At 40.7% G+C, this 19,971-nt stretch overlaps 1 protein-coding gene across 1 annotated transcript; it reads left to right on the top strand.

Annotated features, from left to right (window-relative positions):
* Positions 1-11,349: 11,349 nt before the first annotated feature.
* LOC104163376 (killer cell lectin-like receptor subfamily F member 1) lies at positions 11,350-19,689 on the top strand. Its single transcript, XM_009702372.1, has 7 exons — positions 11,350-11,412; position 12,889; positions 15,765-15,863; positions 17,185-17,316; positions 17,915-18,066; positions 18,984-19,099; positions 19,560-19,689. The coding sequence occupies exons 1-7, from the start codon at positions 11,350-11,352 to the stop codon at positions 19,687-19,689; spliced, it is 693 nt and encodes a 230-aa protein (XP_009700674.1).
* Positions 19,690-19,971: the final 282 nt, after the last annotated feature.

The following is a 19,971-nucleotide window of genomic DNA, read 5'->3' as shown; positions in this document are numbered from 1 at the left end:
CTACAGATTTTCTTTTGTGTTTGTCTATGCTCAACTAAGCTATTTTCTGTTACTAAAGGCCTTCCCCACGTTGGCAGTTTTCAGGGATCATTTTTATTGTTAAAAGAAAGGTTTGATTTGAGATCAACACCTTTCAGGCAGCAGAAGTAACTGATGTGCCAGACAGTGATATTTGCACACAGACACTCTCCTTCAGCTTGTTCTTCTGAAATTAGTTTTCGGGATCAGGTGCTGAGGACATACAATACATGTACACAGAAAGCTGCAAAGTGACGGAATTATCCAAGAGTGACTGATACAGCAACGGTGACACCCTCACACGAGCCTGTGTTAAATAAACAAGTTTTGCAATAACTGATTCAAACATTCCTAAAGAGAGGTGGGAAGACCTCAATGTCTAGTCATGCATGATTCCTTGAAGTTCAGCAGAATTGTCATGTTTCCTGTAGATTCGTTTGTAAGTTGTGTAAGAACTTGTTAAACAGATCCCTTCCTTTTTGTTAATATCCCAGTTTTGGCTATTTCCCAGCCATGTGTGGTAAACCTAAAAAATAAAAGACACTTCAGAAAGCCATCAGTCTCAAAGCCAGCAGTCATTCAAATTAAGTCTCCAGTATTCAAATCATTTCTATTCAGAGGTCGCTGGACATCAAGATCCTAATTTTTTTGCCCACGTTTGAATTTTGTCTCTCCAGAAATACAGATCCTCTTTTATTTGGGGAAAGGGGAATCTCTCCAACATGCACTCGTTCTGCAGCATCTTTAAGTAGCAGGTATGGTACTGTATTGTCATTAGAGAGAGTAGTACTGCAGTGGGAATATATGAATCCAGAGTGATTGAAAGAAATTCTATTTCCACCAGTTACAGGTAGGTGAACAGAGAGCATGATCCACTGCAAAATCACTGGCACTTGCCAAAGACACCAATTTTGCAGGTCACAGGGGCTCACGGAATTGAGTTTATTTCGATCAGAATCAAAGCTGATGTGCTGCTTAAGACTAGTTTCAAGGAAAGAAATGCCTCTCTCCCCAGAAGGAGAGCATTTTCACCATATGAATTATAAATTCTCAGTATCAAATGAAAGTAAAGACACTTCCAGAAAAGTATCCATACTTGAACCAAGGAAGAAAATAGAGAGATGACTACTTAAGCATCCAAGGTTCTTAAATTGTATTTTATTCCTATATTCTGAAGCCTGTACATTCTATATCCTATGTTATAATCTGTATCGTATCTGTATTTTAAATTTCTGTTCCTGAGCTTTCTGTAGTCTGCCTTATCAGAATCTCAGGACCAGCAAGTGTAAAGGCAGAAAAGTGAACTGCTTCTAGAAGGTAGGAAGTAATGTTTTATATTTTGGGGATGAGAGTAGAGATTAGTGATGTGAGGGGTGGGAAAAGGGAAGGAAAATCATTGGTTTGTGCTGCCAACAGGTCAGACGTAGTCTGTAGGAGTAGCTACTTTCTCCTTGAAGAAGACAAAGAACAACTGTTAGATATTTCCTTCCCTGTCCAGCTAAAAGAAGCGGTGGGAATGGAGATAGGGGCCACATGGCTATAACCTTGCCATTCAGACATAAGCTGGTTCAAAGGACTTGCAAGTGGAATACCCTTGTTGACTCACTGCAGTGAAAAGCTAAAACCGGTATGGAAAACAACAAACACGAGGAAAAAGGAATGACTGGTGAGGTTTATTTTATCTGTATGCTGGGAGGCTGATGAAATGTAGTTGTCTTGATTTTCTTGTGGCATTAGATGGGCTTGATTTTTCTGGTGTTAATAAAAGGAAAAATGACTTCTCAGTCATTTTCCCATAATCCACTCCCCTGGAAAATGCCATTGGGGCCAAGAAGGCTGAAGCCATGAAGATGAATGTCCTGTACAATCCATGTACATACGGAGCTGAGGCTGACCTGAAAAGAGACGGTCTTAATCAGTGGGATTGAAGTGATGTACCCAGACACCTCCATGAAACCATCGGTGCCACCCTGTGATTCAGTGGGCTCTGACGTGTGAGGAGCAGCAGGGACACCTTGACCAGGGAAAGGGGACAATGGAGTCAGCAAGAGGTAGAGTTAGGGACCACAGAGGAATGGGAACAGAGTGGGACATACCGTGGCATAGAGCAATGGATTTTGTACTGGTAGAGGGTGAGCAGCTGCCCTGCCTAGCCTCTTATTTGAGAGGCTCTGAGGAAAAATTAATCCCAAGTATTTCAGTATGGGATACTTGGTCCTTGGAGGGCCTGGCTTCTCACTACTTATAGAGGTAACCTAGATGTAAAAATTAGACTACATGCCTACTTTTCTGAGACTTCTAATGTTAAGTGAGATAAATGTAACTCAGTTGTCCAATAAACTCCCACTTTCTGAAAAACTGTCCTGTCTCACTGAAATCCTGATAGCAACCACTACCTTTAGTTTATCTGGCAACTGCTTATGTCACATGCAATAATCCTGTTTCCGCTAGCACTAGCTGAAAACTCTCTAGAAAGAGAGGTCCACCGGACCTAGAGGTTTTAGGGTTCAGAAATGTCAGTGACTGTAGCACCCAGCAACGCTGCACACAACTTCTGAGGTTTGATGTTCTCAACCCTGAACAAGGTGAACATCACAGTCCTCCTGACAAGGCAGGTCTCTAGGACTCAGTCTCTGCCATTCAGAGAGAGGAAGAAGAGGTGGTTAAGTAGAAACTTTTCACATGAGCAGCAGCACGGCAGCCAGGCAGTCCCATTGCATCACGTAATGACAGGGCAGGGCTCTGACAAAAGCAGCTGCAGGAGTTTTTCCCCCCTGTGTCAGGGCTGAGGGCTATTTACACCCACAGAGACCTTTCTTCCTTCCTTTGTTGACCCCAATACCTCTGAAAGTCCCTTGGGGAGGGCATAACATTTAGTGCAGGAACAAACATGCATGTGACAACTATGCCTGGGGTCTGTTTCTCTGACTTCCTATCCCCTTTGTAGGGATTCCTGTCGTAACAAAGAAAGCACCAACTGGAAAGAAATTGCAGGCTAAAGAACTTGTACTGGCTGTGACACGGTAGGTGCTGCAAGTGGAAAGCTTGAGCGTAGAGAAGAGACGGGTGATTTCTCAAGACATTTCTTACCCTGGCTCCCAAGGCTTCACCTCCGATTTTGTACCAATGCGTCTGTCAGCCAGCCCTGGTACAGGTGGAAGGCGGTGGATGTGACAGGCAGTGCTCATCTCAGCCCTGGCACCGAGAGAATGGAAACTGCCCACATGTAGGCACTACCTCCACTTCCTGCAGCAACCATTTTCATATTACCCGGAGACTTAAAGGTTGCTGAAACCACAGTGGTATTTGCTGGTAGCTCAAATCAGGTCATCTAAAGGGTTCCTCAGACACTATTTGCACTGTTTTTCTTAAAATCATCCACCAATAAGAGCAAAGCTGCTAAATACGGACCTATTTCCCAGGAAGAAACAGCTTTACAAGGAGTTACTTAGGAAACATAACACATTACTCCAGGCTGCTTTGCAGAAGGCAAAATTAAGACAGAAGTTGCAGAAGCAATCCAAAGGCAGAGTAAGAGGTTTTATGGAAAAAAAGGGTGTCAACCTCCGTCTTCTGTTGTGATGAGATCTGCTCGTGATCATAGTGCTAGCAGACAAGAACGGTTTTGAACTTGTGAACACGAGGCTGCAAAAGCATCTGTAACCCGATAAGAACTGCTCTGGGAACTAGTAATTTGAAAGATTTGCAAAATTTGCTTGCTCTTGTTTTTCTTCTGACTGTATGAGAGCATCTACATTCTATTAAAGCACCTTTACTGCCCTTTGATCTGTATCGTAAAATCTCTGGGTAGCTTCCTGCTTCTTTACATGGTGTCAATACCACTTACAGGAATTTTGACCTTCATTACATGAAACATGTTTTGAAGTGGAATTTTGAGAAATGTGGTTTTATTACATGTTACACTGTTACAATGTTCACACCACCATTAAAATATTCACAAAATAATGTTATTACAGTTTAGAGTTAAATGAGTTTATTTTCCCAATGCATCTGAGTGATAGCAAACCACTCATATCTGCTAAAAACATAGTTGCTTTTAGGCATGTAAAGAGGTTTCTCAGACATAAAGCCCAAACATCGCAAAAAATCTTCACCAATTGTGAAAGCAGAAACTCTTGAATTTTTGCAGTTCAGGATTTTCATAGCATTTTTATAGTTTATGGGAGACATCATTGACCTAACAGGATATTACAGCATCTAGAAATCAGAGACTGGCTTCATAGCTAGGAGAACAAAATAGGATGCCAAAAGCATTTACTCAAAGTAACAGCAGAGCTTGTGAGCACCACTTCCCAGCTCTTCCCAGCACTGGCGAACACCTACAGTTTCTACAGATCGGAGACACAGCTGTAGAAGGCCACCAGTGTGAGCACTGGAGCAGAGCTTTCCTCAGTTACTCTACACTGTTTTAAATTTACTATCTGTGCTGCTTCCTTACTCAAGCGAAAGACATTGTGGAGCACCCTAGTCACTACAGAAGAGAAAACCTCAGCTATGCCTTTTACTTCAGGGCCCAGATGAGTGCCCCATTCATAGCTGCACCTTTGTGTTTTCCCTGTTCTTCCTACCAGATGACAATGTCCTCTCAAACATGCTTCCCAGAAAGACCCTAAGGTAATCTGTCACAGAGCAGAAGTGGGAAATGTGGGCAGCCTGAACTCACGTGCACGGTGTGGACACACTGAGCCTGCTCTGGGCTTCAGGCTCTTCATGAAGCCTGCTGGTCCAGCTACCGTGGGGATTCTGTTCTTAGTTCCCAATATAGTCACAAAGAAAATACGTAGTCTGATGAGGGAAATGTAAGAAAGATCTATCTCGTTTGAGCTTTGTCCAAAGCTAGACCTGAAGAAGCTTTGCTCTAGTGCTGAGCATTCTTCTCTCTGTGGGCTGCTCAACTGTACAAAACATCACGTGAGGTGCAAGGCTCCCTCTCTTCAAAAACATTATGAGCAGATGCACATCTGGCTGTGGGCTCAACCCCCAGAATCACATCAGGAATCTCACCTCTCCAGCTGGAAAGAAATACAGAGATCTAACAGTCTGCAGCCAGTGTTCAGGAGAGGGAAGCACATAACTTACCAGAAGTCACATCCCGTCACTGATCGGATGCTTCAGGCTTCAGACAGGAACAGTCCATCTGCACATTGTCTTAACTGTTGCCAAAACCAGAAGAAACACTTTACTTTTCAAAGAAATCTGCAGTGCAGGATGATAACCTCAAAACAATACTGAGATGGGCTTTGTCTTACAGGAGGCCTGACACAAATTTGATTCCATCAAGAGCAATGAAGTGAGGCATAAATTCAGTATAGGCAATATATTCTTATAGAACTGACAACTTACACATGCTGCCAGTGGTGCTGTGAAGCCAAAAAAGAAATTATTATTTTAAAAGTCCTTTTCATTTTCCTTAAGTCAAATTGGTCAGATCTAGAAGCACTTATTATCCACCCTCAGGTAATTCTTAATATAATTGCTGAATTTCAAAGACACAAACATTATAACCATGAACAAAGACAAATTACATTTATGATGGAAAATGACTGTAAATCTCAGCAGAGGATTTGTGAATCCCTACGTGAAGCTTTATTCTACACGTTAACCACAGTAACACGCATGCTGGGGACCTCACTTGCGTTTACAGTGGTGGTGGTAATAGGAAAAGACAACACACTTGTCTGAGACTTCAGCTAGTGACCAAAGCTAATTGAATTAGAAAGGGAAAAGGGCAATTTTGGAAGTGTCCATGGAAATTTCCCTTTCTAAAAAATTTAGTTCCCAACAAGCTCTATTAGCCATATTTCAGAATAGTTTTGCATAGGAGCAATCTCTTAAGCCCTAACTCAGTAAGACAACGAAATACAAAGCATTATGCAGCAAACTTGTTAAGTAGCAAACCTTGGGTTTGCTGAGAATTTCTGTGCTGGGAAAATTCCTCTTTCAATGAAATGTCAATATGTTGTAGTAACGTTTTAGTGTGTGACCAAATATCATTGATTAAGCATAAACATTTCTATTCTGTAATTTGTGATAATTTTAATAATAACTGAAGGAGCAATTTAATTCCAGGCTGAGGTCACTGCTACTAGCTGCCTGTACTAAGGGTTGACATGCAGAAAGATCAGAGCTGATAACACTGAGGGGAAAGATCGCTCATCATTTCATGGAGGAGTTGTATGGAAGGGGATAGAGCTTGAGACCCTTAAAAACTAGACTCACCTTCTGACACTAGGAAATTCCTAAGCAAGTTGCATACCACTCTTAGCAGCTTGGCTCTCTGTTTGCCGAGTTCCTTTAGAGGTCTTGGATGAATAGCATCTGACCATAGCCATTTGGGCCTATTAATTTTGCCGGTTTGTTTCATAACCTCTTGCACTGACCTTCTGAATTGAGGCACAGCCTCTCATGTGTTGCCCATGAAGAGGATTAAACTATGGAACCCTCCCCAAGTTCCTCCACAGTAAACACACGTGCAAAAAAAGCACTGTGTTTTTTTTTCCATACTACTGTTTGACCATATCTATAAGCTGATCATCTATTGCTTTACAGAACTTTTGACAGGTTTCCTGCTCTTGAAGTCTATTGCTTTACAGAACTTTTGACAGGTTTCCTGCTCTTGAAGAAGGAGGGTTTCATTATTTTTGTGTTTCTTGTTTCGCTTTGTTATGTTTTCATATTCAACTTCATAGAATTTATAGTCCTCTACTTTTCCTTCATTTCAACACCTACCTTTTTGTAGGTTGGCTTCTTGCTGTTCATAGCCTTTCTTGCCTCGTTTAGCTCTGCCAGCAACCTCTGTATCTATATAAATATCCTTCCAAAATAAAGAAAAAACCCAAGTCATTTTGACTTGGATTCAAAACACCATGTTGCCAAGAAAGGATGCTTGTTTGCCTTTCCCAGAATTCAATTTAAAAGATCTTGTTTTCAGTTAGAAGTCTATATTGGACTTCACAAAAGAAAAGGAAATGATATAGCATTTTATATATGCATGTAAGTGGCTTTGAAGTTTCCTTTCTGCTGAAATAAAATGTGAAGTGTGGAGTCTGTTTGAGAAAGAAGAGGCAGAATGAAAGAAAGACAAAGTCAGTTCTCTGAGCTTGCAAAAATAAGAGGAACTAGGTTTGTGATCTTGTAAAATACTATGCACATCAACCGCAAGTACACACATACTCAAAAAATTCCATGTGGACACTCGTGTTTAAACATAAGCATACCTACATTTTCCTGGATTGCTCCCCTGCCTTGGTGTTTGGGGCCAAGTTGCGTGCTTCATCCTTCTGTTGAGACAGTGATCTACACTTTCAAAGCTTGTGACTGTCTCTTACCTTCATCCCTGCAACACTGGTATCAGGTTCTACTGCCAACCTACAAACAGCTTTGAGCTTAACTTAACTTACTGATTTATTTAATGAACAGCTCTGTGTTTTTTCCTTGAGCCTCTGCCACTGCCGGAAGACACTGTCTGTAAATATCTTACTCCTTGGCTTTCCTCTGGTACTTTCCAAGGCTGCCCTCTGCTAGTGTGGAACTAAACCCCTAGTAATAGCTTAGCAGATATTGCTATGAGATCACCAGCCATCACGCACAGCATTATTGGTTTACCCTTCTTGTGTCCCCCGTGCTCCTCCATTTTCCTTCTCTATCCATCTCTTTGGCATATCTTTTTGTAGAAGTAGCTAATAAGCTTTGATATGGTAAAAACACCATCTTGTTACACATGTATGGTACTCACTGTTCCAGGACAGCGTTGCTGCAGTACACAAAATTAATAATAATGCCATCCTTTGTAGAGTGATGTCAAAACCCCAGATCCTTGATAATATTGTAACAAGAAGGGCTGCTCAAAGACTAATGTTTGGCTGCTACATAGGATTTAGTATGCATGTTAATTGGCTATGTCATTATTGGATGTGTACTGCATAGATGCATCAATTGATTAATTTTTGCAGGGGTGTGTGTGAGTGTGTGTGTTATTCTTTTTAGCCTGAAAGACTGTTTTTCCTTTCCTTGGGCAGGTTTTCTGCAATCTTTATGTGTAGATACATGAATATATTTTCACTTCTACTCCAAACTTTAAAAAACTAATTTAAGAGTGTAAAGGAGATTTAGTATAAGTGAAATAGAACACTATACTATTCAAACAGTGTATTTACCAGCTATATGACTTTTTAAAACTAGTTTGTTTCTATCCAGGAGGCTGATTCACCTAGGAATCAACTTTTGTAGTTATTCCAATGGGTGGCGTCTTGCTAATCTTTTTAAGAGCTCCCTGAGACAATCATAGGATCTGCTACCTTTGATTTACTAGAGCTTTACATAGCATAGCAAATATACAAGAAAAAAAGAAAAAAGAAAAAAAAATAGACTGGTAAGATGCTTGTGGTGGGTTGACCTTGGCTGACTGCCAGATGCCCCCCCAGCCGCTCTCTCATTCCCTCAATAGGACGGGGAAGAAAAATAAGGTGAAAAAGCTTGTGAGTCACAATAAAGGCAGAGAGATCACCAGTTACCATCATGGGCAAAACAAACTTCACTTGGGGAAAGTTAATTTAATTTATTGAAAATTAAAATAGATTTGGATAGTGAGAAACGGAGTAAAAAAGATTAAAACACCTTCCTCCTGCTCCCTCTTCCCAGGCTCAACTTGACTGCTTTATTCCTGACTCCACTACTCCCCGAGCAGGGCAGTCGGGGGCAGTGGGGCAGCCCCAACCCCAGGCATGGGGTATCTCTCTGGGGCCATGATGTGGGCCTGCAAGTGGGCCCAGCTTGGCGGAGTCCATGGTTGGGCAGGGCAGGGCTGTGGGGAGCTGGAGACTGGGCCTGCAATGGTGTCAGTGGCCCTGGGCAGCTGAAATGGGGTCCTGGGCCTTGGGCAGGCAGGGGGAATCCTTGGGGGGCTGACGTGGGGTCCTGGGCTGTGGGCAGAGTGGGGGGAGCTCCGAGGGCTTGGACAGGGACAGGCAGGGCTGGTGGTGCCCTTGAGGTCTCAGGGCAGCTTTTTTGTAGTCTCCATACTTCCCTTTATCCTTCCTGAAACACTGGAAGCAAGGGGCTTGGGAGAATATATTTCTACATAGCCAGATGATATAGCTACGTCTGGATGCTTGGAAGGGAGTGTGCATAAAGAAAGCAGGGGTCTGCCACCTTAATAGGCAAATACTCGTGACAGAGTCTTATTCCAGAAATTTGCCGTATGAAAAATGAAAAGGCAGAAAACCTCCTCTGCGCTTTTCTTTTCAGATGAAGACTGTGAAAATTCATCTTGTGTTTCTTGTTATTTCATATTGGGTTTTATTTTAGTTTAAAACCAGTAGTACCTCCACAAACACAGATTTGGAAATAGAGATTTACAAAATAATTAGAATCTAGACCCTGTAAATATGAAATGTTGTTTGTGGAAGAAGTTTTTGGGTTTTAGAAGCTCCACCTTCCTGTTAGAAATGAGTTCCCAAAAAGCTTTGGATTAAAAAATGACTGATATGTGTATGTAATTCCAGTGCAGTTGAAGCCATGCATTTAAAAAATCACAGCACAGCCCCTGAAACCATGACGGGGGGAAAAAAAAGCGGCTTATAAAGAAACATATCAAGTTGAGAACCTTTGGTTTCTGTGTTGTTTCTGTTTACTTTACAGTAAGTCCCATATATATGCTGTGCAGCCGAACGCAGAAGAGTCTAAGTGTGTTAAATGAAGCAAGGCCTGTTTGGAGTTGTTGTATCTTTTTTTCAGACCAGCTGTTGCATCTGCTGAATGTAAAAGCTATAGCTCGGAGCATGGAAATCATTCGAGGACTGTTTTATAACCAGGTATAAACTCCATATTCAAACTTTGTCCTCCAAGCGTCTTCCAAGAAAATGATTCAGAGAGTTGGTAACCCTGCAAGAATTTGTCTGCATGGGGTACAGGAGAGTTATTTAGCATTGTGAGGCTGCATGGTAAGTACTACCCCTTTGTGGAAACAGAGAATGTATTTGTTGGTCACTTAGTACCTTTTGTTTTATACTGATCTTTCGGCCTGAAGTTGCATGTCTGTGTTTGAAAGACTTCTCTGGAGATCGCTTTTTTCCCCAGTATATGATTGTACTGCATACAGCTTGAGCCTGGCTTTCAGGTACGACAATATAAAAGGTGAGTAAAGTTCCTTTGGTTTCCAAGCTTAAATGACCATTCCTACTAATCAGTGAGGTCTTGTTTAAGAAATGAGTGAATAATTTCTGTCTAGTGCTCCGGATGATTTTGTATTCCTCCAAACTGAGGTAAGTGTTTAGGACACTAAGTATTTAATTGCGTCCTACAGCTAATGACATGATGGTCTATGTCTCCTGTGATGTATCACCACTAGACACTACATGGACACATTAAAAGTGAAGCCAGGATGTAGTCCTGACCCAAAGAAAACCTTGGTTAAAAACTGGTGAATTTGACAACAGCCAGAAACCATTATACCCATTTCAGAGAAAAAGAAAAAACCCCAAACCTTTCAACTTGCTACTGAATCCTCAATTTACAGAAAGAAATATTCCAGACTAGCACTTAAAAGAGCACCAAGAGCTTGCTAGAACCCCCAACTTGGAAAAGACCTTGCACACTAACTTAAAAGTAAACAACTCCTTGCTGATACGAAAACCCCAGGCTTGTCCTTTTGAAGTGCAACAGGAACATTGCAAACACTGAGGTTTGAACAGATCTGCTTTGGTCTCCGCTTAAAGAAAGGCATTAAGTTGCTCAAATCTATGAACAGTTGCTCAAGCGGACAGGCACAAAGCAGAACCAAGGTTCAATACCATATTTAAATACCCTTTTCATCTATTCAATGAGACATATGCACACCATCTTTTTTTTCATAAAGTAAGATCCATTCTTAGCATTTCAGAAAAACACAGAAGCTGACACAGCTGATTGTAATATAAAGTAAATCAGAGAAGTCTATCAATCCAGTGAAATGGGCTTGAGGGGCTCAGATCTATTTTCTTGTATGCAAGAGCGTGTGTGCATTGAAAGACTGCCTTTGAGGACTGTGAGACTGCACTGGAGAAAACGTGGCATTACAAGTATTTGCTAGAAGGGTCCGGAGTTTGCCAGAGGAAGACAGAGGAAGTGAAAAAGAAGAGAAAAATTGTTCCTTTTGGCTGTGCAGTCTATAGCGGTAAGTTCCTTTTCATAGTGCTGCTACTGCATGGCTTGAGCTAAAAGCACAAATGGCCATCCGCTGTCCCTTTCCTGTTTATCACACCCATCTCCCATAACCTACTTTGACACTCACGAGCAGTCTTCAACAGGAAGAAGTGGCAAAAAGACCTTGAGATGGAGAATGAAGAGGGTTACACAGAACTTCATTTCAAAACGAGAAAGAAAAGCTCCAATGCAGTTGAGCATGTAAGCGTTTATTGTATGCCTTCAGACTTCTTCTGTAAATAAGTCTCATATTTGAGTGATCATAAAAACCCACAAATCTGGCAAAATTTTAGCTGGTGCTACTAAAGTTGCTGATGATATATGGCAGTATACAGAGAAATATGATGGATAGTAGATAAAATGCAATGCTAATAGTACCGCTGGGCTTAGAATACTGGTGCTGACAGCCCCAGAACAAAATGGAGACTGGGAGACAGAGGCATATGAGGAAAACATGAAGCCGTAGTTGGCAGCAAGTTTGGCAGTGGCTGAGCTCATTAGCTATTTCTCTGGGGTTTTTGGTTGGGTTTTTTGTTTGTTTGTTTGTTTGGGTTTGGTTTGGTTTACTTTTTTTGTTTTCAGGAATCACAGCTAATAATTATTTAAGAATAATTTAAATGAAAACCACAAGACAGTAACTTACTTCCCAGTAAGCTTTTTCAACAACTTCTGGGGATTTTGTCAAAAGTTTCTGGAGCAGCAAGGGAGAAAGTACAAAGATATATGCTGGAAGGCTTTCAAGCTCACCCTTGGTAACTTTTATTTCTTTTAAGTGACCCAGGGAAGAGCTTCTCAGATCATAAATACCAAGACCTCAGAGAAATTAGACATCCAGTTTCCAAACAATTAATTAGCTATGATGATCGGTTCCTGAGAAATCCTGCCTGCGCATTTATGTAAGAACAATTTTTAATAGAAAAAAAGCAAGATCCAACTTCAGTTATTCAGTATGGCAGGATAAATTGTGTGCAATTTTATTGGTGTCAATTGTGCCAGTTTGTCTACTATTACAACAACTTATCTGAGAGCCTGTTCGCAACTGCAGTAAAAGCACAGAACCAGCAAAACTTAGAAAAAAAAATCAGAAAACTGATCATAAAAGCTAATATTTATTTAACCAAGAATTTTCAATGGTCTTTAAAATATTTGTCAAAGTGCACAAAAACATTACTGTAATGGAGTAGATCGAATATTTCCATTTAAAAGAAGCAGAAAGTCAGACAAAGTGTATGTGGCACATACACAGACTAGTATGTGACCACAAACACACAGAGCACACAGTGACAAAACCAAGTTTAAAATACTCTACATCCTCATCATCTACCTGCACGATTGGGTACCATGACATGACAAGGCAGCAGAAAGACTTCAGATAAGCAACTGAAGAGAACAGTGCTTTCATTTAGCTTGTCAAACAACGCACTGCAAGCTGAGTCTCTGCTTGTAGTGAAAGGTGTGTGAGTTGGGTTTAGACCAGACACAAACTAGTCACGGTAGCGTGATATACGTACAGAATACAGAAGTGTATTCACTGGAGTTGATCTAATGTATATCACATTTGGTACTGGTAACCGTAGTTAATAATTACAAGGCTTTGATGGTTCCTTGATTTTGTATACTGGCCCAGATAACTTTGATTAACAAGAAGGGATTCATGAAGGCAGTTAGGGTATGTAAAGTCCTGGAAATTGATGAGAACACCCAGGATGGATTGTGTTAAGCCTCTGAGCATGGCTAAGTTATGTGACAACCTGGCAAAGTGGTTATTTGATTAACCAACTTGGCAATGACACTAGGTTTTAAGGTGTCCTGAAGTGAACTGCCTTCATTATAATACTAAAAATCACACCCACAGGTCAAGAAGACCCTTGCCCTGGTGAAGATGCTTTCCCTGAGCATGTGTATGAATGAATATGTAATTGTATGTAAATTTCTAACCAGTCACTATTTAGCAGACATGTCTGGAAAAATACTGATTCCTGATTTTGTGTATAAAAGGAACACTGTAACTGCTGTTGGTGGGCTTGATTTGCAGAAAAGTCCACCAAGTACCCAGTCCTGAATAAATACAATATCTCTCCTGAGTGTGTGGAATTAGCTTATTGCATGCCAGGCACAAATCTGCTTTTTGAACAACAGATTGGTTCAAAGTGGTTGCGTTGGCATAACCTAGTGCAATATCTGTGCCAGTTCATGTAGTAGAGAAAGAAGACCCCAATGTAGAGCTTCCCTTCCATCTTGCAGTCCCATCCAGTCTTGTCGGTGGTGTAAGCTGCAGCGCTGTCTTGAGAAGGTGGACAACCGCTGAGCTGTGAGCCCGTGTGACGTTGTCAGCACTGTGGCATTGCTGTTACCAGAGTGCTAATCTGAGTATTTATACAAGTCACTGTTACTGCTTTGCCTGCAGTCTAGCCATTGTGCAAATTATGGCAGAGTTAAGATTAGAACCCAGATTTCCTAATTGCCTTTTTTGTGTCAAAATCACTGCGTAGCACCCAAAGGAAGAAGGAAAACACACACAGATGCTTAACCATAACATGTTGCATAGCTAGCAAAAAGGACTGCATTCTGCTTACATGTATTTGCCATCTAAACAGGGTGGCAATATGAAGGCAGTGGGGATTAGCTGTTTGAATGTTTAAAGACGGCTAGTCACAGATACAGCATTTCCCAAGTAAGTATGATTGAATAGGCAAATAAGAAAAGATGATGTTTGACCTCTGTGCAAAACAATGATAGCTAGAAATGAGACAGGAAGTGAAACTGTTAGTGGAAACGAGCTTATCATGTAGCACAAAGTTCAAGTCATTTCATGATTTGAAATACAGCTCCATGCAGTACAGTTTTGAAATAATAGCATAGAAGCCGAGAACTTTTCAAACAGTTGATTCATTGTGCCTTGGTCTTTCTAGAAGGACATTCACAAAGTATTTCCTGAAAACACCAATATTAGAAAGCTAGGAAGAAAAAATAACATTTCCCACATAGCTGGGCAACTTCTATTCTCCTCCCTGCCCTAAGGAATCCTTTGAGGTATCGTAGAACATCTTTTATGCCTCAGTTATTTTAAAAAACTTTGCTGTATTGCAGCCTACATTAACTATATCACTACCCCTTCCAAAAGCCCACTGACAACCTGCTGGAATGAGTCTGGTGGTGGGCTCCTGAGATAGTGAGTGAGCTGGAGAAGTGACACAGGAGGAGAAGCTGAGACAATTGGCTTTGTGCAGGACTAAGAAAAGAAGGCTGAACGGAGTCTTAACTTTCTCTTTAACTACCGAATGGAAGGGTGTAGAGAAGAGAGAATCAAACTCTTCTTGGAGGTGCACGTTGAAAGACACAAGTTGGAACATGGAAGATTACAATTTGATGTAAGAAAATTTTTCTTACCATGGTGGTGGTCAAATGCTAGGACAGGAGCCTGGAAAGGCTGTGGAATCCCCATCCTTAGGGATATTTAGAAATTGGCTGGACAAACCCTTGAGAAACCTGCTGTATCCTGACCCACCTTGAGCAGGAGTCTGGACTAGATGGCTTCCTGACACTCCTTCTAGCCTACATAGTTCTGTGCTCCTATGTCAAGATATGTAGAAATCCTGAAATAAAGTGAGTGAGCAAACAGGAAATGGTAGGGTAGGAGCATGACAGTCCGACAAGAATAAATTTTAAGATCATTGGGTAATATTGAGAAGGAAGATTCACCACGACTGTGCATTGCCAGGCTTTTCTGATTCTAATTAAAAGTAAACTTATTTGAGTTGCAAGGGAGCTCATTTTTGCATCTCTATTCACTGACCTTAATCAAGCATCCAGTCTGCAAACAAGCCCTGTTTAATGCACTGCTATTTAATTTTTCAAACATATTTTAGTAATTTTCCAGGTGGGATTGGCTGAGCTTCAAGGACTTAATAAAAAAACCCAGATCTCCAAATGATGATGTGGCCTTTTCTAAAGGCCTTTGACTTGGCATCCAGTGTATAGGTGATAAAACTAATTAGTGAGTCTGGGTCCTGGCGCTACAGAATTTAATTTTCAGAGAATCTACTGGTCCTTTCTTGATTGATAGTGTTGGTATTCATAGGCCTAGAACCTCATTTTTGTTCTTACATGTTATATACATCTCTTTCTCTGCAACTGTTAGAAACTTCTTCTTTCACTAAGTTTGTGAGCTTTTCTTTAGCAATGTTTGTTAAGTGCTTGCTGTGACATCTAACAGTCTTCATGATATCTGCAAGTGACATTCTCCTGCTATGAAGAAGTAAAAACTGTTCAGTAACCATGGAAAACCTCAAAAGAACTGTCAAACAGTGAAGATAGCATGAGAAAATTCAAGCCCACAAAAAGTTTTCATAAATGAAAGTTTATTAGAAGCAAGAACCACTTGACATGCAGGAAGCAACCAGAAGGGAAAAATCAACTGTGACAAAGCACACAACAAAGTGACGGTGATGGATGTTCTGTCTGACAGATGTCTAGAGAAACCCAGATTTATGTCCTGAGTAGCAATTCATGCTGTGTTTGTAAAACCCTCTTATTTCTTGCAGAACTTCCCTCTAATTCTTCAGGCTTGCGGTATCTTGCTGCTCTCTCAGGATTTCTGAATGTTGTATTTCTGGGAGCTGTGATCACATTAATTCAGCAATGTGAGTGACCAAGTGAAAATATTTTGCTTTAATTCCTGTGAATTTGACAGGTATCAATCCTTAACTTAAACAAGTTTTGCAAACAAACTGTTTTGATAAGGTGACAAGACCACTCATGCTTTCTACTATTGTGTTTCTGAAGAAGATGGGAGGGAGTCACGGGCATTTTGGGGCTGTGCATCTGCAGAAGGTCAGTGGTTTTCAGAGGACAGTTGCATGTTCAGGCTGTACGAAGAGGGCTGGAATCTTACTTTCCAGTCCCCCAGCCTGAGAGTCCCTCCTATTCCTTTCCAAAATTGAACAATCCACCAAGGTTTCTAGCCAAAGAATCCATCCATCCATCCATCAGTTTGGAAAAACTCTTTTAGTAATTAAACAGAACTCACTCCAGGTATATGGTACAACAGGAATCTCTGCTGTCTCCTCGTCCCCTCATCCTCACAGTCAGTCTTCACCTCCTGATGCCCTGTTTTGCTTACCTTAAGCCTCAGCCAGTCCTCCCTGACATGTACAATGGGAACGTAAGCTGGACTTCTGGAAGGCTGGAAGTGCCTCTAAGTTTATAAAAGTTGCCTTTGCATTGTCCATAGAATTTGTGCATAAGCACTGGGCCACTGCCAGCATTGATCATGTGCGTGCAGAGCTTACCTATCCAGCACAGCTGTGTGCCTTTATCCCTCAGCATCTAAACTTAGAGATCAGAGAGAAATGGTTGCAGTTGCCTTGGTCAAGCAAGCTGTACAAGTTTTTAGGTTGCCATCAACAAGCATCTGAATATTGATCAAGGAGCCTAATTTTAGTTTCCTCCTTTAGAAAATCTTGGCCCGGTAGTCCTAATGTTCAGCCTGCTTCTGGACATCAAAACCACTTGAGAACACAGGAGAGAATGAGAATTCAGAAGCACTTCTGGGCATATGTATCCTGCAGAGTCAGTTGTTCTCCCTTTCTCTCGATGTGAGTCCTGCCCTCTCAGATGAGCCTGTTCTTTTCTGAAATAAGCTCAATAGAAATTTCAGGAACTGGAAAATCAAAAGCACAACGATGTTATTTCAAAAACAACTGTCGCATACCACATTGTCAAAAGCATGATGATAATGGACTCCACATGTCTTTGTGATGTCAGTCACCTCATGTATTTGTTTCATGTATAAGATTTGGATGCTCAACGCTCCACCTACCATTTAGAGGAGAACTGGAAGGACAAATGAGCAATCTGAGTTTCCAATTAAAGTTCCTATTATTATCCATGGAAAAATACTACGGGGTTTCTATACAGTTCACTTGTGAGCTTCCCATTAAAATGTTGGAGATTCTTGTCCAGGTGACTTGCTATCAGGCGACATGTGGAAGCTCAGAAAAAATCTTTCTGGAAGTGACAGTATCTTTGAGGAAGATCTTCATGAAAACAGCTTACTGACGACATTAAAGGAAAGCTTATGCTTGCATACAAATGGTAAGGAAATAAAGTCTCGCTCTTAATAGCATAAATGATTTGAAGCTCTTGAAAAGGTCAATATAAAAATAAACACCTGCACAAAGGAATTGACCTTTTGATAGCAGAATAAGCATGTTTATATTGATAAAGATGTATAAAGTGATCTATTTTAGAGTTCCATCCTTGAAAATTTTAGTTTAAGCAAAAAATAAAAGTGGAGCAGTGTTACTGAAGGTCTTTGTTATTTCTCCATGGATGCTGTTGAATTGTACTACTGCCAGTGATTTCAGCAGGGCTGGGATTTTATCCATGCCTTTTACCCCAATTATTATGTAAAATATTTAGTACAATTATCTAGAGTTCTGAAATAGTTAATGGCACAGAGTGATCCCTAATTAAAGAATGACTATCCTTATTATCACTTTAAAGCAGGGACAATGTGCTTTCTTAAAATGAGTTAAACCATCACAATTTCTGCCCCGTCCCTAGTTTAAAGCTTCTTTACTCTCTTATTCAAAAGCCGCAGAAAAAGCAGGAGCCAATAATAATGATGTCAGTTGTAAAAAAAATAATAAAAAGAAGCGATAAAAATCTCTTTGCTTCAAACTCTTCACAGACTCCAGATGTGAACTCTGCCCCATTGGCTGGAAGCTGCATTACGGGAGATGTTATTTCTACTCAGAAACTCGTGACACCTGGGAGAATAGTAAAAAGTATTGCTCAGAAAAAAAAACTGAGCTCCTGGTTATAGAGGCCGAGACCGAAATGGTAAGCTTGTAAGGCACTCTATAGTCTAAATATCCTTTTTACTTATACCTTGTGAATCCACATATCAAAGCATAGCTTTCCATGTATTTTTAGAAGCCATTTCTAATCCAGATACACTCATAAAAGGCACTGCCAGTGGAAGTGCTCTGATGACTGGCTTTTCTGCATGTTAAGAAACGTTTGTGTCAAACAGAAGACCAATAACTACATTTCATTTGAATAGGTACAACAATATGTCTAGAGATTATCTCCAGTAAGAAGCAGCTGGTATTTGAAGGATTCTTGCATGTTTTATTCCAAATCAAACCCATTCAGAACTAAGCTGTCATAAAGGCTGTTGCCTTTCTTTGGGGGATGGAGCCATTTTTCTGTACTTTGTACATTTTCAAACGTCAGTACCAGGTCTGTGGCAATAGAAAAAACAGTTCTGTGGACCAAATCCTAACCTGTAGCATGTCTCTTCCGTGCTCCTGATGTTGCTTAAAGGTGACCACGTTTAGACAGTCACTTCCAGAGCACCCAGGAGGGTGAGCTGGCAAAATGATCACCTGTCTTCCCTGTAGGGGGAAAAAAGAGGAGATAGTTTCAGCTCCTGTAATTCAGATCAGCCTGATCCTCATCTAAAATGTGCTAGTGGAATGGGCCTGGGGCCAGCAAGGAGCCAAAGATAGCTCCTTGGTTGCTCCGCTTACCATCATTAGCCAAGGTACTGTGTATAGTTGAGAATCTGAACTAATTTCCATGCTGTTTTGTGGTTTTTTTTTTCTTTCTTCTCAATTTCTTGGAAACATTCTCTGGAATCTTTGGGCATGAAAGCCTTGCTGGTTTTAAAATATTAATTACCACTATACATTACTGGTGCTGGTGTTTTATGAAGTGTCATTATTATGAGAGTTCAAAGACATACCTCTCTCTAGGATTTCTTAAACAAACTGAAGGATAAAGACATTGGCTTTGTTTGGACTGGATTAAGCTTTGATGAGGAGGAAGGAAGATGGGTATGGCTCAATGATCCCAGACATCCAGGGCACAGGTAGGTTCATTCTGGAGTGAATCTGTGTTGGCTTGCACGACGTGTTCTCTACTCATTGTGCCTGAGCTGTTCAGCGGTTAGACTGTGAGAAAGTCATAGTAAGATATCAGGGCCCATACTCCAGTTAGGCAGCTCAGCCTATTCTGATTTTTCTCAGTATAGAATTCAGATCAAAACATGCACTTGAAAAGTAAAACTCCTTGACAGCTCTCAGAAAAGGAACTAATTTTATTAGGAGCTGCCTATGCTGTGTAAGGCTTTTGCTTCCAACTGCATAACAAGTAGGGAAACAGAGAAAAGTTGAAGCTTACTAAACAAATATAACCTGCCTGGATGTCAGAGAATCAAAAGAATAACAGCATAAAGACACAAAAATCCAGTCTTTGTGGTTTCACTGTTTGTATATGCAAACAATTTTTTTCAATTGTCTACATATCTGTGTGGTTTTTGGCTCTTGCAGTTTTACAATAAAAGGAAGGAAGGAAGAAGAAAAATGTGCTGCCTATAAGTTGACAGAAATCCATGCTGATAACTGCCACTCCATGTACAAGTGGATTTGCAAGAAGAGCGCCGTTCTTCTGGGTATCTAAGATATTGTAAAGTGAAAATTAATAGAGTCTTTGAAGGTTTACACCATTTTGCAGTGGGTAGGATGTCTGATGTAAAATGAAGGGGAATCTGTTGAGCTGAATTGATGAATTGATGCTTTGTGATTCTATTTGTGATTAAAGTCTAGGAAGATTTCACGCTTGTGTCTCTCTTCTTTTCAGGATGAAGTTATAAAATCTATGCGTCTTTGTGCACACTGATGCATTGCCACTTAGAACTGTTAAAATAGGCAGTTTACTAATTTTAAGTAGTTTATAGAGTCT

This window comes from Cariama cristata, unplaced genomic scaffold (assembly GCF_000690535.1).
Source record: "Cariama cristata isolate BGI_N322 unplaced genomic scaffold, ASM69053v1 scaffold4596, whole genome shotgun sequence".
Classification (NCBI taxonomy): domain Eukaryota; kingdom Metazoa; phylum Chordata; class Aves; order Cariamiformes; family Cariamidae; genus Cariama; species Cariama cristata.
This window is presented reverse-complemented; position numbering and strand designations above follow the sequence as displayed.

Excerpts from the sequence above, each read along its gene's own strand:
- LOC104163376 (XM_009702372.1), top strand. The coding sequence starts at position 11,350 with ATGGAGAATGAAGAGGGTTACACAGAACTTCATTTCAAAACGAGAAAG. Across the intron at positions 17,317-17,914 it reads CTTATGCTTGCATACAAATG|ACTCCAGATGTGAACTCTGC; the intron begins GTAAGGAAATAA and ends AACTCTTCACAG. Across the intron at positions 19,100-19,559 it reads CCCAGACATCCAGGGCACAG|TTTTACAATAAAAGGAAGGA; the intron begins GTAGGTTCATTC and ends TGGCTCTTGCAG.